The sequence below is a fragment of the Mandrillus leucophaeus genome, unplaced genomic scaffold (assembly GCF_000951045.1).
Source record: "Mandrillus leucophaeus isolate KB7577 unplaced genomic scaffold, Mleu.le_1.0 Scaffold87, whole genome shotgun sequence".
Lineage (NCBI taxonomy): Eukaryota > Metazoa > Chordata > Mammalia > Primates > Cercopithecidae > Mandrillus > Mandrillus leucophaeus.
In genome coordinates this window covers 4,229,839-4,253,930 of record NW_012109474.1, presented here as the reverse complement: position 1 = coordinate 4,253,930, position 24,092 = coordinate 4,229,839, and the positions used below count along the sequence as shown (strand labels likewise).

At 37.6% G+C, this 24,092-nt stretch overlaps 1 protein-coding gene across 1 annotated transcript in view; it reads right to left on the bottom strand.

The window, feature by feature from the left end:
• The window catches only part of SMAD4 (SMAD family member 4), a 116,027-nt gene that overhangs the window by 27,882 nt on the left and 64,053 nt on the right, over positions 1 to 24,092 (bottom strand). The window contains exons 3-6 of the mRNA XM_011969050.1: positions 9,868 to 10,243; positions 8,305 to 8,479; positions 7,847 to 7,876; positions 2,496 to 2,708 (exon numbers count right to left, since the gene is read on the bottom strand). Of these exons, the coding sequence (XP_011824440.1) occupies positions 2,496 to 2,708; positions 7,847 to 7,876; positions 8,305 to 8,479; positions 9,868 to 10,116 (667 nt within the window). The 5' untranslated portion in view covers positions 10,117 to 10,243. The remainder of the gene's footprint in view (positions 1 to 2,495; positions 2,709 to 7,846; positions 7,877 to 8,304; positions 8,480 to 9,867; positions 10,244 to 24,092) is intronic.

Genomic DNA, 24,092 nt, shown 5'->3' with positions numbered 1-24,092 from the left:
GCAGAAAATTATTTTAAACAGGATGTGATGGTGAAGAGGAGGAAGTTAAAAAGATCTAGCTCTGCTGTCCAATCAATATACCATTTACTGGTTAAAAACAAACAAAAAAACTATCACTCTACTTTCCAATTTTTTCAAGAGCTTTTATAAACCAAGAGTCATTTCTTTTCAACAACACCATCATATTCCCAGATTTACACAAAATTAGTTGCCCTCTCTGTATGCAATATACCAAGAGAAGCAAACTTCTCCTGGCTTCTATTCTATTCAAAAACCATCCTATGATATTGCTTACTGTCCTACATTTTTAAGGCTTTTTTTTTAAAGTGGAAATTTGATTTCTTAAAGAGCATTAATTAAGTCAGTTGTTTACCCCATTTGGAAAGCACTAAATTTATAATTATTTATAACTGGCATCACCTCATTCTTTTCTAAATGGGAGTATAATCAGATATCTGGAAGACAGTAAATGTCACCATTGCTCAAACTATCAAAGAAAAGGAATATTTTTTTTTCTCTACATATCACATTTCCTTAAAGCTAAGAATTACAAAACCAAAACCTAAAGAGAATATTTCAATACTCCCCAAATTATTTATCTGTAAAAATGGCATTTTAGCAACCTCCCTTTCTACTCATCCCCCAGATTCTGCAATTTATCTTTAAAGGCTAATTATGGTTTTGTTCGTGTTTTTAATAACTATACATGCAATACTCTTAGCTAACTTACAAAAATTGTCATTAACTACACAGGATAAATTATTTTAATTTACAGATATTTAAAAGGAAATCCCTAAAATATTCAGGTGTCAAATGAACATAAATTGTAAAGTGACCCATTGTAGTTATCCATACTGAATACTTCCTTTATGCAATTCTAAGTATGTAAAATATAGTTAAACAACACGACTATATCAGCTCATGTAAAATAGCCTTTCAAATCTTCTATTCTAGTTCAACTTCTTTTTGTTCATTTAATTTTATCAATATACTTTTTGAGATCTAAGGGAACATTTTGACACAAGTTCTAAAACTTACAGTATTTACAGTATTTGGTTATTAAAATCTACCCAATAAATACCAGGATAAAATTAGCTGCATTTCATTTATATCACTTTTTCTAATCTTTGCATAGGACTCAACCTTAGGGAATAAAACAGTCAAAATGAAGTCACTTCAGCAAGCATTAACAAAGGTACAGAAATTCAATCTCCAGATAATATAAACAGAAGTAGGTAGCTGTGCTCTAGCACTAATCTATGTTCAAGCGGCTATAATGTACCTTCTTTTATTTTCTATCACTACCCACTGTTTATCAACCATATTCCTAATTTGGTAAATAAAAAGTAGACAGATAACAGAAGAACCAAGTGATTAAGGATCTGGGTTCTCAAGTGCTTAACCTATATGACCCATTTAGTATATGCTGCCCTTAGTGAGACCGTCATCTCTTATATAGCAAACCAAAAACATATTGCTTTGAAGTGGTGTAATGAATTAAAGAGGGGAAATTTTGGTATACTTCACTTGAAAACTCACAATTACAGAAATCAGTCCCCCATTTATTCCAAAGATCAAAATTTCTATGTTGAATCTAATCTGATAGTAAAGCAAATAGAATAATGGTACTTTTGGCAGCAACTAACACAGTATTAGACCAGAGCTGTCAAAAATCTATTCTGATGTAGGTTTACATATAATTCCTTTAGCAATTGCATGCAACTAACACCATACACATGCCAAGACAATGCACTATGATTAACTGGAAAAAAAAAAAAAAAAGCAAAAAAAGCTACTTCATTTGCAAGGCAGCAAACTATCAAACCTTTGGTTACTGTGAAAATAAGTAACAGAACCAGGTCATATCATCAGGCCCCAAAAAACCTAAACCTAGCAGCCCCTTTGCCTCCTATGACATGGCAGAAAAGAAGGATCCTTCTGAAACAGACTAATTTTTAAAAAATATAGACAAATATTTTTAAAAGAGATATAGAAGTTAGCTTACATCAAAATTGACTTAATTACTTAATGTCTATCTTGAGCAATACATAACAAATTTGTCAAGATCCCTTTGCACAGTGAGAAAATAAGACAACTACTATAAGGTAATATTCTCCCAGATAAACCAAAATAAGAACACTGGATTAAAAGAAAGGTTGCAATTCCATTAACACAGACCTTCATAAACATCTTGGATCAAAACTACTTATTATTTAAATATTTCTCCAAAATCTATCTGAGAGCTTAAGAGGCTACTTACTTCTACATGTAATAGTAAAGTTCAAATCAGATCACTAATTTGAATCAATATTCTAATCAAAGCCATTAAATTCCAAGCGATTGTACATACCTGTCTAACACCTGTTTACCTATGAAAGATACCACAGTTACTTTTAATATTTACTTACTTGGAGTTTCCCCCCAAATGACTACACATAAATAAGCAATGATTAGGAAAACTCAACTTGCTGACTACATCTGATTCTAGAACTCACTTGTGGAAGCCACAGGAATGTTGGGAAAGTTGGCAGTGCTGGTAGCATTAGACTCAGATGGGGCTAACAGAGCTGGGGTGCTGTATGTCTCTGTTGACGCACGATTACTTGGTGGATGCTGGATGGTTTGAATCGAATGTCCTTCAGTGGACAACGATGGCTGTCCCTCAAAGTCATGAACATATTCATCCTTCACCATCATACTTGAAGGAGCTATGTAGAAAATTAAACGTATTTTAAATTTTTATAAGCTTCTATCCCCAGAAAAAAAAAATCTTATTAGCAAGTAATATAACATCTAAAATCAATTACAGTGTAAATAACTTTAAATCAGAATTTTTTCATATTATTTTAAAAGCATACTACTTTACCAGCAAAAGTCATTTATTTAATGGTAACAGCATCAGATATATTTTATCCATCAATCTGACTCTCAAATTCGAAGCTAGTCTATGTTCCAACAGCCTCCAGCAACAATCCTAAAAAGGTACTCCTCAGTTTCTTGAGAAACGTAGAATAATAATCACCTAAATACATAAGGCAGGCAAAAACCAAAAGGCTGGAAAATGTGTATCCAGCTGAGAAAAACAATTATTCGGTCTAAATCGAGATTGAGTATTTAACTACATCCTTTTGCTAATTTCACACTGTGGAGATATCAGTGGGATCTGACAGATATCCAATTCCAGGATCTAGAATTATTGTTAAGTAACATATTCTTTAAAAATGAAGTGTACTGAATGTCCCCTATAGATTTAGAACCAAACAGAAAAATTCTAAATGAAAAGTCAAGCTGAAATTTCCCTCTAGAAACCCAACCCAAATAAGAATATCTGATAAACATATGGTGTGAGAAAACTCAGTAATCAATCTTTCACCTATGTGGTTACACCTTCATAGGTAAAGCTAGATTCCAGCTGATATAGCATAACACCTTTCCATTAACAAACCAGGAAATAGTTTGCTCTGTTGTATGAGAAAAAGAAAACTGAAACTGAACTGCATAAATGTTAATTCTCTGCCTGGAACCTTCCTTTTGGTTTTAGGTTATTGTTTTAAGGTTTGCTTTTTATCTTTAACAACCAATCCTTTATTGCTTCTGAACTAACACTACTCCAGAACTTAACAATCCACTGAACTAATAGTAGATTCTCTTCTTAAAGCAGTAAATTAGTAGACCACAAAAAGACATACCCTTTTTCATTAAGAACCAGCATATCATTTCCCTTATCTTTCCCTATGTCAACCTTCGAAAAAAATCTACATGTAAATATCAGTTAAGTTACATGGGTATTTTTTATTAAATTGAGACTATTTCAAGGCAGTAATAATCATCCATTGTGCAAGTTTCTATGTGCAACCTCTTAAAAACCTCTTAAGAAGTACGTTCATGCATCAAAAGTCATGATGATGATATTCTGAAGACCCCATAAATCCCATTCCAAAGTTCCTCTTTAGAAATTTTACAGAAACAAAAAGATAATCAAAAGGATGTTTAACAAATTATGTATCGATCAAAAAACTGAACACAATCACTCATCACTAACATTGGCCAAATTATAAAAATAATAAAAAGAAAAAAAATGGGGCATAAAATTGGTATGTCTACACTTATTCAGCCTTGTATTATACCCTTCAACAAAGTTCAATGATTTTCTTCATATAAATCCTGACATCTCTAAATAATTCCTGGACATTTTAGGTTTTCTGTTGTTAAAACGACCAGGATCTTTTTACCGACTTACTGGTTTTGCTAGCTGATTTGAGGATACAACTGGTCAATCTGGTACTCACTGCTTTTGCTTTTCAGGTGACTCTTCAGTGTAATCAGCAATCATAACATCTTTAAGTACCTACTGCATTCTGCTTTTAAACAGTTATGACTCATAAATCTTTCTTGCCTTAAATATGCTGGCTAAACTTTCCAAATGTAAGTTTGAAACCTCTACTGGTCTACAGATTTCTTTAACCCCAGATAATCCATAATGTTTCTCAGGTAAAACTGAAGGTATCAACAAGTATAGAAATCTGCAATATATTTTTGCCAACAGAAAAAAAGCAAGTTACAAAACACTATTGTACACTATGATCATATGCATGTTTAAAAAATCATATACTCTAAGTAAAAAAGCAAGGTCCAGAACAGTATGCACAGTATACATTTTGTGTAAGAAAGGAGGTATGTATTTTTTGCATATAGAAACCCTGGAAGGAAACACCAGAAACTAAAAAAAGTGATTACCTGAATTAGGGGGGAATGGGGGCAGGGGTGGGAGCACTTCTTTTCACTGTATACCTTTTTATAGTATTTTGATTTATGGACCATGTATTGCCTATTCAAAAAAATAAAATTAAAAAAACATATAGTATATATTTTTTAAAGTCCAGAAAAACAGACACCAAACTGTTAAATATTTCTCTTTATGGGCTAGCATTCAACAAATTCATTCACTGAAAAAATATTTCTTGAGCACCTATGTTCCAGGTACTGTTCTAGTACTTGGGATATAGCCATAAACAAAACAAATATCCCTGCTGTCATGGAGTCTGCAGTCTTTTGTAATATTTTCCCATTGTTTAAATATCTAATAGCAAACACACATTACTCCAGCTCCTCCTAGTTGTCTATTCTTGGGCAAGTTCCTTCACCTCTCCAGGTAGCAGTCCCTTCATCTGTTAAAGTATAAATAATCCCACCTCCCATGTAGAAGTATCATGAGAATGATGACATAATACTCAGAAATCATTTAGCTCAGTCTGACCTGACACACAATGAGTACCCAGTAAGTGTTAGCTATTATTATTTAACCATATTTTTAGAGTAGTTTTACATATATATAGTGATTATAAAATGTTCTAAGAGGGCTGGGTGCAGTGGCTCATGCCTGTAATCCCAGCACTTTGGGAGGCTGAGACAGTGGATCACCTGAGGTCAGGAGTTCGAGACCAGCTGGCCAACATGGTGAAACCCCATCTCCACTAAAAATACAAAAATAATAATAATAATAATAAATGCTGGGCATGGTGGCTGGCGCCTGTAATCCCAGCTGCTCAGGAGGCTGAGGCAGGAGAATCGCTTGAACTCAGGAGGCGGAGGTTGCAGTGAGCCGAGATCCCACCATTGTACTCCAGTCTGGGCAACAAGAGCGAAACTCTGTCTCAAAAAAGAAAAAGAAAATGTTCTAAGAGGGTCAAAGAATATATTTTCTATAGGTGACAAAAAAGCTGAAACCACTGGGCCCACCCTAGGTCTGTATTTTTTATCATCACCAGCAGCCAGGACATAGCACCTATCTGATGGTATTATCACTCTCTTATTTACTTTTTCTCTCCTCCACTAGACTATAAGCTCACTTGAGCAGACAAAACATACCTTATTATCTTAGCATCCCTGGAAACTAACACAGTACCAGGCAATACATGCTCATTACATATTTGTTAAAATGAATACACAGGTCGACGTGGTCACAGAAAGTTTCATGAAAGATAAAAGGCTGGAAATGACTACCATAAGACATTAACTCAAAAATGAAGGAACCGTCCTATTTTCTTAACTTTTAGTTACCTGGTCTTATATTATTCCTTTGTCCAAATCTAGAAGGAGCTGTGAGAAATACCAGTTGTTTTCTGAGGAAATAAGGCACTGAAGACAGCCTTTACAAAACCACCACTAGGGGGACCTACAAAGCTGAATACAGTCCTACAGTCACTAAAGAAAGGCTAAAAAACCCATACAATCCCATCAGTAACGGTGCATCAATAATTTTAGAATGGGGAGGTGTGTGATGAGCATTCAGAATTTGAATGCCCTCACAAACAGCCCCATAGAGAGATTCAGATACACTTATCATTGCAGTCTCCCAACTTTTAACACCCACTGAGCCAAATGTTTTCTCCAAAAACATGGATGGAAAACGGTGAAGATATGAAGCGTGTTTACTTTCAAAAAAAAGAAGTGATATAATATCAATGTCTGCATAGCAAAGAGGCAGAGTTTTAACCAATCTTAAAGCAACCCTTCCCAGACCACCACAACAGCTCCTAACAATAAACCCACACTTGTCAGAAACCTACTAGTCACTAACGAGCACAACAAGGCACTGAGTCTTCCTCCATTACTAGTGATATGGGAGAAAGGTGGAAAATAAAATCAAGTAGAACTGCATACTCTTCCTAAATTTTGGTTAAGGTCACCTAGTATTTCTGACTCACCTATAAAATTCTGCAAACAAAAAAGGTGCTAAACTACTACTAATTTCCCTCCAGAGCAACAGCACACCTTTTCTAAGACGACAATGGTTCCTTTTTTTTTTTTTTTTTGAGACAGAGTTTCACTCTTGTTGCCCAGGCTGGAGTGCAACAGCATGATCTCAACTCACTGCAACCTCCATTTCCAGGGTTCAAGTGATTCTCCTGCCTCAGCCTCCTGAGTAGCTGGAATTACAGGCGCCCACCACCACACCTGGTTAATTTTTTATATTTTTAGTAGAGACAGGGTTTCACCATGTTGGCCAGGCTGGTCTCAAACTCCTGACCTCAGGTGATCCACCTGCCTCAGCTTCCCAAAGTACTGGGATTGCAGGCGTGAACCACCGTGCCTGGCTGACAGTGGTTCCTTATAAGAGTTTCTCCGCAAATAATTAGTTCTTACAGAAATTTGAGTTTATTAAGTTCTAAGTAACAGAGCTAAAGATTTAATAAAACTCCATTCTCAAATATTATAATAACAAAAACACACACCCCCATTCGCATTTCATTTTCTCAATCACCTTAAAACAGTTTTTCTTTTCAAGAATACAATTAGGTAAGCTGTGATGGGCATATGCTTTTAAGTAGCCTTGATTTATTTACTCAAAATGTAACAAGACTGAAAAAATACAAATGAGCACGATTTTAAACCATTCTCAACATTATCATTCATAAAAATGTTAGGCTGAAATGAAGGAAAATTAGAATACTGGCATTTTTAAAGGATATGTTATACGTGATTCCATATTACCAAACGTTCTGGGTACTTAACACCCATTAAAACTGATTCTGTGAGATTTTCTTCAAAAATGGGTCTTAATTCAAAAAATATTCTTTGTATTTGTTTTTGGTACATTCCTCTATCATGTTTTTTACAGTACTTTAGTTCATAAATTGCAGTTCATATACAAAGAGCAAATAGCCAATTTAAATCCAGTTTTAAATGCTGACGTGCCCCATAACCCCAAAATCTAAATTTCCAAATCAGTAAGTTACTTTCTTGTTAATGTTACTGCCGCCCACACAAACTAATTCTAGGTCAACGAAAAAACAGAGAGGATAGGACAAAAGAAAGAGAAAGTAATAAGAAACAGATTACCTACCATTACTCTGCAGTGTTAATCCTGAGAGATCTTAATTGTTTAAAAGGGAAAACAAATGAAACATTAATCATTACAATGAAAATATTTTCCATTTAACAGAGAATGTCAAGTTAAACCAGAGATTACAAAAGTTCATGAACTATTTCAATTCAGAAGTAGCATAAACACTATCTAACCACACACTAAGTATTCAAATTTATAATGCTTTCCATCTTATTTCTCAAAAACAATGTTCTAAATGGGCAAAATATCAACTATAATACTTGGTTTTAGCAGTCAAAATATAAGTTTGTTCCTAAGTTCAAATTAAAACACGTATATTAAAAATGTCTGATTCTTTAACCTTATTTAAAGTCGTGGGCTATCTTCCAAATTTATAATTTAACTTACAAAAATTAAAACACTATTGAGATCCTTTTCCCTTTATGTTTCTTAGGATAAAAGCAAAGTCTACTTACCAATTCCAGGTGATACAACTCGTTCATAGTGATATGGATTCACACAGACACTATCACATTTTAAGTCAAATGCATACTGACAATATTTAACATGTTTTAGTTCATTTTTGTGAAGATCAGGCCACCTCCAGAGACGGGCATAGATCACATGAGGAAATCCTTTCCGGCCAGCCACCTAGAAAAATAAACGACCATTTATTCATCTGTCACATTATGCAAGACACTTTTATATATATTCTGATTTAATCCTCACAATCCTACCAAGTCAGTATTACAATCCCCACTTCATAAATGAGAAAACTAAAATTCAAAATAACTAACTTGGCCATGTCATGCATCAGACCTGTAATTTAAACCTTGATACAATTTCAAGGCCTGTGTTCAGGTTTTAAAAATGCAAAAAGTGGCTGGGCATGGTGGCTCACACCTGTAATCATATCACTTTGGCAGGCCAAGGCAGGACGATCGCTTGAGCCCAGGAGTTCATTACCAGCCTGGACAACATGGCAAGGCCCTTGTCTCCACAAATAATAAAAAATTACCCAGGTATAGTCGTATGTGCCTGTAGTCCTAGCTACTCAGGAGACTAAGGCAGAAGGATTGCATAAGCCCAGTAGGTAAAGGCTGCAGTGAGCCATGTTTGCACCACTGCACTCCAGCCTGGCCAAGAGTGAGACCATGTCTCAAAGAAAAAAATGAAATAAATAAATATTTAAAAAGACTGTGTTGTAGAAACCACGTATAAAGTCTTGAAATAAAACTTTAAAATCTAAGACATAAAATGTCTGTAAGATTTATTTCAGCAAGGGAGATTATGAAGTTCTACCTGAAAAATGTGATCAATGAAACATTTGGTAATAGTGAAACATATCAGATTTCTAAATTATAAAAAGACTAAGTGTAATCCAATTGTTTAAATGTACATACGATATCAAAAAAGAAAGCAACATGGCTGGGCACAGTGGCTCACGCCTGTAATCCCAGAATTTTGGGGGGCCAAGGCGGGTGGATCACCTGAGGTCAGCGGTTTGAGACCAGCCTGACCACCATGGTGAAACCCCGTTTCTACTAAAAATACAAAACTTAGCCGGGCGTGGTTGCACTCGCCTGTAGTCCCAGCTACTTAGGAGGCTGAGGCAGGAGGATTGCTTGAATCTGGGAGGTGGAGGTTGCAGTGGGCCAAGATCGCACCACTGTACTCCAGCCTGGGTGACAGAGCAAGACTCCATCTAGGGGAAAAAAAAAAGAAAACAACAGGCTACAAAAATGAAAACCAAAGTGCTAAAGGTAGTTCTTCCAAAGTGTGGGTTTTCTTCTGCTTTTTATTTTTATTTTCCAAATTTTCTCCATTGAACTTTTTTCTGATAGAACATTAAAAAACTTTAAAATTTTATCTTTTGCATATTCTTCCACAAATTCCCATAACGCGTATTTGTACAGGATGCACAATATCTGAAGAGATGCAGCATGCATTAAATTACCCTGTAGTAGCTTGAAAGGAAACTTAGCAAGTTTTTAAATCTGCCAACACAGAGGGTATAGAAAAACTCTTGTAAGACTAACCTGAAGCCTCCCATCCAATGTTCTCTGTATGGTAACACATTTACTAGGATGAGCTCCATTTGTAGTTATAGCTGTTATTAAAGAATCCAATTCATCTTTTTTCTCCTTCAGCTTCTTTACCAAACTTTCAATTGCTCTTTTTGCAAATGTTTCACTCTCTCCACCTTGTCTATGGCACATCAAACTATGCACAATGCTCAGACAGGCATCATTACTTGTTGGTGTATTCGTAATAGACATATTGTCCATTTGTTCAAGTTTTTCCTTTTAAATCAAATATGTCTCCAATTTCTGGAGCAATTTTGATCTTTTGGAAACAGTGAAAAACAACAGCTAAGGTTGCAAGGAAAATTGTTAGTCATGTATTCAGGATAACCTAAAAAAGAAAAACAAAAAAAAAAGACACACATGAGAACACATTTCACGAAGTAGATTCAACTACTTGGGAAAAAATGAAATTGCTCTGGTTAAGTCAGAGATTCAATGCACATAATTAAAATTTGATGCTCAGAGTTGAAAATTACTTAAAATTCTTATAAAATATTAACCATTAAAAATAATTTTAAAAAATAAAATTACTTAATTAAAATGTCACTGTTTTTGACATTCCAAAACTATTAAAGTTAGGTCTTCTCATTATGATAGTGGCACACTCAATCAAGTCTTACTGACTTTACTAGTCACCCTAAAGGAAATCTCACCAGCACTTTTTTAAAGGATTACTTATGAGGAACAGCACTAGTTAAACCTAAAAGTCTATTACTAATATGTATGAAAAATTTACCATCCCCTGATATTAAATGCTACCTAGCAGTTAACACTCACCTTTGTTAAAAGAGACTGATAAAAAAAAAAAATTTTAGAAATGAACAAAAGGATTCTAAAAGATACTTCTCCAAAGATGGTGGCCAGTAAGCACATGAAAGATGCTCAACATTAGACATCATGGAAATGAAAATCAAAACCACAATGAGCTACTACTTCATACCTACTGAGATGGATAAATCAAAAAGACAATAAGTACTGAAGAAGCAGAGAAACTGGACCCTCATTCATTGCTGCCGGGATTACAAAATGGCACAGGTACTTTGGAAAACAGTCTGGTTTTAATACAAAATGTTAAACAGAGTAAATATGACCCAGCAATTCCACTCTTCATACTTCTACTTGAGGGAAATGAAAACCTATGTCCACACAAACCTGTACATGAATGTTCACAGCAGCGTTGTTCATAATGGATACAACTCAAATGAATGCATAAATAAAATTCCATACAACGAAATATTATTCAACCATAAAAAAGAATAAAGTACTAACACATTACAACATAGATAAGCCTTGAAAACACATGTTAAGTGAAAGAAGTCCCTGACAAAAGGTCACATGTTATATAATCCCATTTATATGAAATATACAGAATAGGCAAATCCACAGAGACAGAAAGTAAATCTGTGGTTGCCAGGGCCTGGGAGAAGGGGAATGAGGAATGACTGCTAATGGGTACGGTGTTTCTTTGTTGTAATGAAAAACTCCTAAAAATTGATACTGATAATGGTTGCACAACTCTGACTATAGTAAAAACCACTGAATTGTACACTTTCTAACAGTGAGTTTTATGGTACGGAAATTATATCTCAATACAGCTATTCTTTAAAGAGATCACTAAATTCCTCAAAAGATTTTACCTGTAAAAGCATCATGGTAAATTATTTTCAAAAAACTTAAAAATAACAAAAAGTGAAGATTAATAAATAATCCATTCAACAGGTAGAAAACTAAAGTAACTTATCTGATGCCAAGACCCCACAGAGAATAGGAAAAGGCCATTAGCCTGAGAAGAAGGCAAAGCAGGACTGGAGCATGTACTGTGTGTGCTTGGTTTTATTTTATTTGTTCACTGAAGTTGCATTCCAGACTCACTTTGCTTTCATTTTCTTTTGCTGTATAAAAGCATCCTCCCACAAGATTAATAAAACTCATCATACTACCAAAATCTCTTCCTCTTCTGAAGACCTTTGTTAAAGTATCGATTCCACTCAATTACCCAGCCTTGGAAAGCTTTGCAAAAGATCTTTGACCTGACTCTTTCTTTCACTATCACTACATTCCCTCACAGTTACAAGAGTCTTTACCTCAGTCATTTCTATCTCTCCTTCCATTCTCCCTGCTGCTGTTGTAGTTTGGAGCCTCTTCAGAATGTACATCACTTGACATTTAAGACTTGCTTCTCCCTCTGTTGTTATCCCTTTTACATAAATGTCTGTCTCAACTCATAAACCCCATGCAGAGAAGCAGTTTTTCACATGTCTTATAGCACTTGCCCACATTCAATACACACACTGAAGGTACACCTTCCAGATAACCAAAGATAACCTGCATGGAGATTTTGGAGTCAGAGATCTGGATTAGAATTCCAGTTTTCACAGTAGTCAGAAAATGAAGTTACTCTGAATCTGGGTTAAAAGGAGGGTATACAGAAGCTCAAAGGAAAAATTCTACATAACGTGTCTGATACATAGTGTTCAGTGAAAAAGCTACTGTTGAAATATTAAAATGCTTAATTGTGGCCAGACATGGTGGCTCACACCTGTAATCCCAGCACTTTGGGAGGCCAAGGCAGGTGGACCGCTTGAGCCCAGGAGTTTGAGACCAGCCTGGGGAACATGGCGAAACCCCATCTTTACTCAAAATAAAAAAATTAACTGGGTGTGGTGGCACACGCCTGTTGTCCTAGCTACGCGGGATAGCTGAGGCTCGAAGATCACTGGAGCCTTGGGAGGTCAAGGCCGTGGTGAGCCGTGATTGTGCCACTGCACTTTGAGATAGAGCCACTCTCACTTTGAGATAGAGTGAGACTCTATCTCAAAAAAACAGTAGTAGTTTTACAAGGATATTTTTTCCTAAAATGCATTACGCATTTTTCTGCATTTTCTATTAAAATCTGTCTCAAAAATGTAGGTTTGCCAGGCATGGTAGTGTGGGCTTGTAGTCCCAGCTCCTCAGGAGGCTGAGGCAGGAGGATTGCTTGAGCTCAGGAGTTGAAGGCTGCTGTGAGTTATGACTGTGCCACTTCACCCCAGCCTGGGCAACAGAGTGAGACTCAGTAGAAAGGAAAGGAATTGGGGAATAGGGAAAAGGAAAGATATGTTAAATTACAATTTAACACATTAGTTATTTGATTACATACCTGTCTCACATTTTTGCCACTAATTAGAAATCCAAGGAAACAGCAACAACACTCTCATTTTAGAAATTCCCAGCACCATGCACAGTTTCTGACAAATACCAGGCAAGTATTTCTTGACTGACCATAGCTTTTTATCTGTGGAATTGTCTTACAACAAATAAGAAGACTGCATATACTTTTGAAGTCATTTTCTGATATTATATTCTAAAAGATGTGCATGAATCTACGATGTAATTAAAATGTTTAAGTGTAATTATTTCACCACAATCTCACCATCACATGTCATCATTTCTAAAATGTATGCTATTCTGGGGCCTTAATGGTATCTCAAAGTTGTTTTAATATCAAGTTGCTTTGAATACAAATGATAATGACTTTGCTTTCTTAAACAAACACAGCTTTCTCATCTTTCTCTTTATTGTATTCCTATGATCACAAGTGCCTGAAACATAATTAGAAGTTATGTATATAAAAAAAAATCCCAGCAGGAATATAGAGATGTATTCCTACATTAAATGGTTCTAGATTATGGAAGTATGGTAGGCAAGGGCATAATATCAATATAAATAAAATTATATATTCTAAGTAAAGGTCTAGCAGCATGACTGAATGTTAACATCTCTTTCAATTCTCTCATCTATAAAATGAAAACACTTGCCCTGCCAACTTTACAAATTTACTGTGGTAATTAGATGCAACAATGTACATAAAAGAAATCTGGGAAACATAAATTGACCAATTCAACAAACACTGTACATACAAAGCACTACAGATACAAAAACAGGTAGCCCACAGTAAGAAAGTGGGTCTGGACTCTCTCAGAGCAACATCCCATTTTTTTCTAACAAATAATTTATATTACCACCTTAGCTTTACTGAAACAAAATTCTAAACTACTTACACATATTTTGAAAATTCAACAATGCCCTAACTATAACAAAAAGGAGGAAAAGCTTAATATATAATGTGTACTTTCACCTATACTCAGGCATGCCAACTAAGTTAGAATGTATAACGAAGAGGTTAGATGCCAGCACTTATGTACAGAATCATCACAAATATGACAGCTACAAATTCAGACCTTCCAAGACAAATGTGTTATACTGGCAACTCAAATAGCACAATGGCACTGCAGTCGGTAACATGGATTTTCCCAAATGGTGAACTCTTAAACAACCTGAACTAAGAAAATGAATTAACAAGAGGCTGAGGCAAGAGGACTACTTGAGCCCAGGAGATCGAGGCTGCAGTGAGCTATGACTGAGTCACTGCACTCCAGCCCAAGTGACAGAGTAAGACTTGGTCTCAAAAACAAAAAACAAAAAAACCAAGGCAGGGTGGCTCATGCCTGTAATCCCAGCACTTTTAAGAGGCCAACATGATTGGATCACTTATGCTTAGGACCAGACTGGCAACAAAGTGAGACCTCCTCTCTACAAAAAATACAAAGAACTAGTGGGGCATGGTGGCACATGCCTGTACTCCCAGCTACCCAGGAGGCTGAGGTGGGAGGATGGCTTGAGTCTGGGAGGCAGAGGTTGCACTGAGCCAAGATCACGCCACTGCACAGTCCCAGCCATTCAGGAGGCTGAGATGGGAGGATGGCTAGAGCCTGGGAGGCAGAGGTTGCAGTGAGCCAAGATCATACCACTGCACTCCAGCCTGGGTGACAGAGCCTGAAGGGAGGGAGGGAGGGAGAAAGGAAAAAGACAGAAAACAGAGAAAGAGGGAGGGAGAGAGGGAGGCAGGCAAGAAAAAAAAATGAATTAAAAGAAATTTAACTCCTGGCAAAGTGAATATACATTATAGAGTTAGGTTCTGGGCTAATTATGTTTTCCTCCTACATGAATTTCTGGGGCATCTGAAAGTCTTGTGGGATGCAAGATAATTACTCACTCTCACATTGCAGGATGGCATCCCTGGCCCCCAACCCACCAAACCCATCCACAAATTTCCACAACATCCCTTAAAGAGCAGTACTTACTCCACTGAGAACTACTAATCTGGAAGACCCAAACATATTATTACATAAGTAATAAGTGCTAAAAGAAGTAGGTATCAGGGCCAGGTGCGGTGGCTCACGCCTGTAATCTCAGCACTATGGGAGGCTGAGGCGGGCGGATCACAAGGTCAGGAGATTGAGACCATCCTGGCCAACACAGTGAAACCCCATCTCTACTAAAAATACAAAAAATTAGCTGGGCGTGGCGGCAGGCGCCTGTAGTCCCAGCTACTTGGGAGGCTGAGGCAGGAGAATGGCGTGAACCCAGGAGGCGGAGCTGGCAATGAGCCGAGATCGCGCCACTGTACTCCAGCCTGGGCCAAAGAGCGAGACTCCGACTCAAAAAAAAAAAAAAAAATTAAAAGGAGTTATGTAACAAATTCAGTTTTAGATATCCTGAGTTTGAAGAGATGAGTAGAGAAGTTAGGCCTATCTGAAAGGCACTAACACATACAGGTATTACAATCAGTCAAGTAAAGAGTAATGAGAGGCAAAGAGTCAGCAGGAAGAGACAGCTGATTCTTGTACCTGCCTGCTGTGTTTTTCCTCTAGCCTTGCTATTAATTATAAGCTGTCACCTGATGTTGACCACAGGTATAATAATCAATGGACTAGAAAGCCAAATAACCAAATTAAGATACTCTCTAAAATTAAACAGGCTGAATATTGGCCTGAGAGAGGCTCTCATGTAAATTCATACATTTTAGGTAAGGAATGTTGACATTTTTTCTCAGATGTTAGTTTATTTTTGAATTGACTGTATTATATGTGTCAAACATATACTTTCTAGAAGTTATAAGTGTCTTTTTTTGATCAGTGATCAATAAACTACTTACTACGGGAATATTTGCGAAAAGTGCTTAATTTTTTTTTTTTTTTTTGAGACAAAGTTTCACTGTCACCCAGGCTAGAGTGCAGTGGTGCGATCTTGGCTCACTGTAACTTCTGCCTCCTGGGTTCAAGCGATTCTCCTGCCTCAGCCTCCCCCCGAGCTGGGACTACAGGGGCACACCATCACACCTGGCTAATTTTTGTATTTTTAATAGAGACAAGTTTCACCATGTTGGCTAAGACGGTCTGGATCTCCTGACCTTATGATGCGCCCACCCTGGCCTCCCAAAGTGCTGGGATTACAGGCATGAGCCACCATGCCCGGCGGAAAAGTGCTTAAATTCAACTAGGGGAGGGAGAAAAAAGCTGGGCCTGGTAATATAACACTAGGAAGAAACTCTAAACTTAGGTTTACCAACAGGAAATAAAGGTGTTCACATTTAGTGCAACTGTCTGCAGCACAAGCTAAAGACTAAACACTAGACAGCAAGTTGAGGTTCTTCAAACTGAGGGCAGTTGGCAAACTTCCAAGAGCACAAAGGATTTATAAAGCAATAAAAGCAACAAAAAGATTTTTTTTTAACTTTTAAGATGAATTACAAAGGACAAATTGAGAGGTATGCTTCTTGTTTACCCATGAGTCTTAAGTTTAAATGTCATTTTGGTATGCCACCTTCAGTTTAAATGATCTTATTTAAAAATTACCCTTTTTGGATTAATAAAGGCTGTTAAAAGAAGAAATAACAAAGTACTATAGGTGGACATCAGTTTCTGTGTACCAGCGTATATTTCCCTATTTGTAACACAGCTGTCTGATTTTCCAAGGAGAATCTCCCAATCTGGCCAGGTGGGACAATTCCCAGACTAACCAGAGCCAACCCCTGGCCACAGTGTTGTTTCTGATGAAAAAGAACCCAAGGCAGGCCAGTGACATAGCGCCAGCACTTCCGATGGAACTACAGAGAGAAAAAAAAAAAAAAAAAAAAAAAAAAGCCCTCTTCATGCTTCCTTGAAGCTGGGAGTAGCTAGCCTGCAAACTACCTGAAAGGAAGCAAAGTCAAGAGCCCTGGTGATGTTGCTTGAAACCCTGGCTATAGCAATCTCCAGATCAAGCCAATGAATTCCCCTTTTTACTTAAGTCTACTACACGTTCCCTGATAACAGAAACTGAATGACTAACATCCTTAGAAATAACAGCAATATAGTATAAACCACAGAAACAAATCAATCAGTAATTTAGTCGAGAATACATAGAAATAGTTACTTTAAAATAGCAGCTGTCAAACTCTCTGGTCTCAGGATCCCTTTATTCATATTATTTTTCTGAGACAGAGTCTCAGTCTGTTGCCCAGGCTGGACCGCACAGGCATGTTCTCAGCTCTCTGCAACCTCCGCCTCCCAAGTTCAAGTGATTCTCGTGCCTTAGCCTCCCAAGTGGCTGGGATTACAGATATGTACCACCACGCCCAGCTATTTTTTGTATTTTTAGTAGAGACAGGGTTTTGCCATGTTGGCCAAGCTGGACTTTTATTTATATTAATTATTAAAGACATCAAATAGCTTTTATGTGGGCTATATACATCGATATTTATCATATTACAAATAAATACAACTACTAAAATTTTTGGTATTCGCTTTATTAATTCACTTAAAATAATAAACCCATTACATGTTAATATAAATAATAAGTTCATGAAAAACAGAATTTTCTAAAACAAAAAAGTTAGGAATGAGAGTAACACTGTTTTACATCTTCGCAAATTTCTCTTAATGCCTAGCTTAATAGGAGACAGCTGGATTCTCCTATGTGCTTCTGCACTAAATCTGTTCTGATATGTTGTTTTGGTTAAAGTACATGAAGAAAATGTGCCTCACATGGACAGCTAATTGGAAGAGAGGAGTATTTTAATAGCCTTTTCAGAAAGCAAAGGATATTCATCTTTTATTCAACACCAAAACTCAAGTGGCAATTCTGAAAAGTTAGTTGCAATGTAGAATTCACTGTATCAATGAACTTTTTGGCTCTGGTATATAAAAATCCTTTTGTCTATGTTGTACTTTGAATGGATCGCCTACCCATGCACGATTTTATAACATGAATTGGTCATTTGGGAAAATATTGGTCCAATGAGTTACACAGATCTTCCCAGTGTTGACACACTTCCTCATACTGCCCCCCCAACCCCAACCCCCACACACATACACACACAGTCTCACTCTGTAGCCCAGGCTGGAGTGCAGTGGTGTGATCCTAGCTTACTCCAGCCTTGAACTCCCTGGCTCAAGCAATCCTCTCACCTGACCCTCCTGAGCAGCTAGACCTACAGGCACATGCCATTACACCTAATTTTTTATACGTTTTTGTAGAAACAGGGTCTCGAACTCTTGGCCAAAAGCAATTCTCCCACCTCCGCCTCCCACAGTGCTAGAAATATGGGTGTGCACCATTGGGCCTGGCCCAACATATTATTTTTAATCCCATTCATTAATATCACCACCCATCTCATCAGAAAAGTCTTTAAGTATTAAGAAACTGGCAAGTCATAGTGACAGGAGTTTCCCAAAAATCTAATTTTCACTTGAAACATTAGATTTTAGCACTGGCTAAAAATGTTTTCCTCAAAGTGGCCGGCTCACTTTATTCATTTCCAACGAATTACCTGCCAAATACTCAAATCTAAATAGCTATCTGAGCTTATCTGTCGTCCTGTTAAATAAAAATGGTGTCCCACTAAAAAGCAGCTAGTTCAGCTTGCAGCTCAATCACACACGTGCCTTTCCTAGAAAAGAACACTGTACTTCAATGTACAGAAATGCTTTATGCATACTTCCCAATTAATCACACTGAATATTAAAAAGACAAGTACTCCAGGGTAGAGATTTTTAAAATTACACCTTTTTACTGCTGCAGCAAGGGGATTATTAAGTGAAACCGGCATTTTTTTCAAATGCTTAATGTGTGTTTGACTATAAAGACTCATACGTTTGGCACAACTGCCTAGAGTCATTTTAAAGTGCCAGCAATTTACCCACCACTGTTCCTTCACCATTCATACAAATGTCCTCACACTGAAAGGGCAAATAACATCTCAGTTTCATTATGAAAATAATTTTGATTTTGTGAACTCCTTAAATATAAGGATCCTAGGGATCTCCAGGAGTCTGTGGACCACCCTTTGGGAACCACTGTTTCAAAAGATGGTGGAAACCAAACTGAATTTCAATAACTGATAATTGAAAAATACATTTCAAAAAACTTTTCTTGCTTTTTTTTCTTTTTTTTGGAGACAGTCTCGCTCTGTCGGTCAGGCTGGAGTGCAGTGGCACGATCTCGGCTCACTGCACCTCCGTCCACCGGCTCAAGCAATTCTCTTGTCTCAGTCTCCCAAGTAGCTGAGATTACAGGCATGTGAGTAGCTGGGATTACAGGCGTGTGCCACCGTATCCGACTAATTTTTATATTTTTAGTAGAGACAGGCTTTCACCATGTTGGCCAGGCTGGTCTCAAACTCCTGACCTCAGGTAATCCCCCCACCTCGGCCTCCCAAAGTGCTGAGATTACAGGCATGAGTCACTACACTTGGCCTCATTTCATAAAACTTCTAAATGAATGAGACTTTCAAGTCATCTAGCTTATTCCTTCAAAGGGGGATATATCAAAATCCCCTGCAGGTTAGGCCAGCTCCACTAACTAGAATCAAGGGTGGGGCTGTACCTTTAAAAAGTACCCTGGAAGGCCAGGCACAGTGGCTCACGCCTGTAATCCCAGCACTTTGGGAGGCGGAGGCGGGTGGATCACGAGGTCAGGAGATCCAGACCACGGTGAAACCCCATCTCTACTAAAAATACAAAAAAATTAGCCGGGCGTGTTGGTGGGCACCTGTAGTCCCAGCTACTGGGGAGGCTGAGGCAGGAGAATGATGTGAACCTGGGAGGCGGAGATTGCAGTGAGCCAAGATTGCGCCACTGCACTCCAGCCTGGGTGACACAGCGAGACTCCGTCTCAAAAAATAAAAATAAAAAAAATAAAAAGCACTCTGGAAGTCTGAGGTACTGTTAGTTTTACAAAGCATTGATCTAGTCTACAATCTTTACTTCACAAATTAAATACCATGAATATACACAACTGATCAAAAATACTAATTACATAGAAGTTGTATCATTTTTCCTTACAATTAGCCAGCCCTTCATTATTGCAACATCTATACACGTTCTTCCTTCAACTAGTTTTAGTAGGCATACTTATGACATAAGACACACCTAATGTGTTTATGTACAATGATTCCTGGCTTAGCTTACCCCATTATTTCCAGTCATCCTTTCACTAGATTATTCAATTTTTACAATGACTGGCCATCTACTGATAACATATGCTCTAGAATTCACTAGTGAATATCACTGACAAATATCCTTAATTCAGTTTATATTTAGAGATACATTTTTACTTGAAAAGACCTAAATAGCATACCTTCATCCATATTAAGATACAGAAATAATACCTTCCTATAAAAATAAATATTCAGTAGCAGTCCTAGTTTTAAATCATAAATAAGATTTGGCTAGCCTGGACAACAAAGCAAGACTCCCATCTCTACAAAACAATTTTAAAAAATCAGCCAGGTGTGGCGGTGCATGCCTGTAGTCCTAGCTACTCTGGAGGTTGAGGTAAGATCTCTTGAACCCAGAAGTTGAAGGTTACAGTGGGCTATGATGGTGTTACTGCACTCCATCCTGGGCAACCTGTCTCTAAAAAATAGATAAATAAAGCAATAAGGATAAGCATACTAAAATAAACAAAACCTTTAGAATCAAGAGGCACTTTTCAAAAATAACACAGATTCCCATGCCTCCTCCACTCCATTCCCATTCTGAAGCAAAATGTGTGTTGAAATCAGGTGGGAAAAATTTTTTTATTTTTTTAAATAGCTCTTCCAGAGACAGAGATGAAACTACTCCATAGCCCAGCACTTGGGAACTACTTCAGGTGACGTAAATGGAGAGCTGAACATGCCCTAGATGATCTCTAAAGAAACTAGCTAGCTAGCCTAGCTGAGCAACTGTCTCGCAGTGTATAAGACAAGCCTTGACGGAAAAGGCCCAACGCAACCTGCCTCTCAGAAACCAGTTAAGTGACTAGTTAATTGGAGGCGCAAAAATGTATGGTTTACCAAGCAGATTAACCCCCTAAGAAGACAATTTGCATTGAGAGTTTGTTTTATTTATTTATTTATTTTAGAGACAAGGTCTCACTTTGTTGCCCAGGCTGGCCTTGAAATCCTGGGCTCAAGTGATCCTCCTGCCTCAGCCTCCAGAAGCGTTGAGATTATAGATGTGAGCCACTAGACCAAGTCCACAGGGAGTTTAGATGCTAACTTGGGGACTTAATTAGTCTCCAAAAGGAGTACAAGTAAGCATTTGAGAATATACTTTAAAAGAAGACCAACTTCCTATTTAAAATAGTGATGATATATTAACTTCTCATCATGGGAAATACAGCTTCCTAAAACTTACTACCAGACAGTTCAAATAAACTGAATGCGAAGAAAGAAACAGAGGAGAAAGGAATAGGTAACAGGAAGGGAGAGAGAAAGAAAGAAAGAAAAGAGACAGACACAGAAGCAAAGCAAATGTGGCAATACTTTCAAAAGACATGTTAACATAGATGTATGAGATGACTACACTGTACATGCGTATATCACTGCATTAAAGAATGTAAAGCTAACACAAGTGAAACAGCTCAAAAGAAAAAGTCAGAGGACCCTAACGGCTCAATCACTGTGGAGGGCTAACCTGGCTGCACCCCAGACCAACCAAATCATAATTTCCGGGGCTAGAATTCAGGCATCAGTATTTTGTAAAGCTCCTCAAGGGATCTAAAAGTACAGCCAAGATTGAAAACTACTTGCCAGGCATGGTGGCTCATGCTTGTAATGCCAGCACTTTGGAAGGCTGAGGTGGGAGGATCACTTGAACCCAAGAGTTCAAGACCAGCCTGGGCAACAGAGGGAGACCCTGTCTCTACAAAAAATTTTCAAAAAATTAGACAGGTGTGATGGTGTGTGCCTGTAGTCCCAGCTACTGGGGCAGCTGAGGTGGGATTGCTTGAGCCTGGGCGGTAGGGGCGGCAGTGAGCTATGACTGCAGCACTGCACTCCAGGCTGGGGCACTGAGCAAGATGGAAAGAAAAAGGAAAAAAAAGGAAGGCTGGGCGCAGTGGCTCATGCCTATAATCCCAGCACTTTGGGAGGCTGAGGCAGGTGGATCACCTGAGGTCAGGAGTTCAAGACTAGCCTGGCCAAAATGGTGAAACCCCATCCTCTACTAATAATACAAAAAAATTAGCTTGGCATGGTGGCGCACACCTGTAATCTCAGCTACTCGGGAGGCTGAAGCAGGAGAATAGCTTGAACCCAAGAGGTGGAGGTTGCAGTGAGCCAAAATCACACCATTGCACTGCACTCCAGCCTGGGCGACAAGAGCGAAACTCCGTCTCAGGAAAAAAAAAAAAAAAAACCAAAGAAAAGAAAAGAAGAAAAAGGGAGGGAGGGAGGGAGGGAGAAAGGGAGAGAGAAAGAAAGACAGGAGAGAAGAGAAGACCATTGCCCTAAACGTTGGGAGTAAAAAAGCAATAAAAAGATGAATTCAACACATTTACAAGTTTTCCAAACTGCAAAAAATTCTCATTTGAAATATAAATAATGAAATACATTCTTTGAGCCGAATGGTCTTTACTGTTACCACCAATTATAAACTGATTAAAATGTTAACAGACCCTCTTTACAATTGGTCTTTGGTACTTATCTGATCTATGATATAATTTGCAGTAGCAACTTATCAAGGCTTAGATTATAAGAACCTTGTAAACTGTAAGAATCCGACTATGCATGATCTTAGTTTTACGTATGTAAGCACTACCCTAGTTTTCATTCACTCTCATAATTAAACACAAATATTCCAGGATGCCAATTATACCATGCAATAGTGTCAAGGTGACACAACCTAAAATACCTTGTTCCTGAGAAACTGGAATTCAGTCAAATTTCCCATTACCAAAATTACACATTTTAGAAAGAGAAAACAAAATCCAAAAATTCTAAATCTGACTTACGATCAAGCATATGCTTGGCATATGTGATTTTACAAAATGTGATAATTTTACAAAACTGTATTAAATGCTGTATTATAGGACAGGCACAGTGGCTCACGCCTGTAATCCTAGCACTTTGGGGGGCCACGGCGGGGGGATCACCTGAGGTCAGTTGTTCAAGACCAGCCTGGCCAACATGGTGAAACCTCATCTCTACTAAAAATACAAAAATTAGCCAGGTGTGGTGGCACATGCCTGTAATCCCAGCTACTCGGGAGGCTGATGCAGGAGAATCGCTTGAACCTGGGAGGCGAGGTTTGCAGTGAGGGGAGATCATGCCTCTGCACTCCAGCCTGGACAACAGAGCAAGCCTCCATGTCAAAGAAAAACAAAAAAATGCTGTGTTATGCTGGTCTAAGTCTTTTAACTGTAGAAAACAATGAAACATTTTAGTCAGGTTACTTTTATACACGATTAATGGTCAACTCGGAGTCACCATTCATCATCGCTTTAAGAAAAAAAAATTTTTTTGGCATAACTACACTGTCTTCTAGACCAACAAAATAAGAGAAATCAAACATACATAATGAGCATTGAAATGGCTAATACAAGATGCTTAAAGAACCAGTCACTCTAAAAAAAAATCACTGAATTAAAAATGAAAAAAATGGTTAGTCATGAACTAGAGAGGGATAAAATGAACCAAGTTTAAACATCGGCAGAACAACATGTTTTCACCAAAATAGGCAAAAATTTAGACAAGCCTAAATATGCAATTTAAATATAATGAACCCTGCAGATTCTGTAGGGTTAACCTCCCTAGTAGAGGCCTCAGTAATTCACACCTCAATTAGAATAGTGCCTAATGATGTTACTATAACACTGGCTCAATCAGAAAAAAACTGCTTCCAAGTGAGAGAGCTGGAGTGTAACTGGGCAGCGTAAATTAGGTTAATTTTTGCTCCTTAATTTGGGGGGGGAAAGAAAAACTGAAGGGGAATACAGAAAAAGAATTCACACACAATCACTCGACTAAAATGTAGCTTAAGAAAGTGAAGCACAGGCTTTTAAAAATCATTCACGTAAAACTTATTCCAATTTTTTTTTTTTTTTTTTTT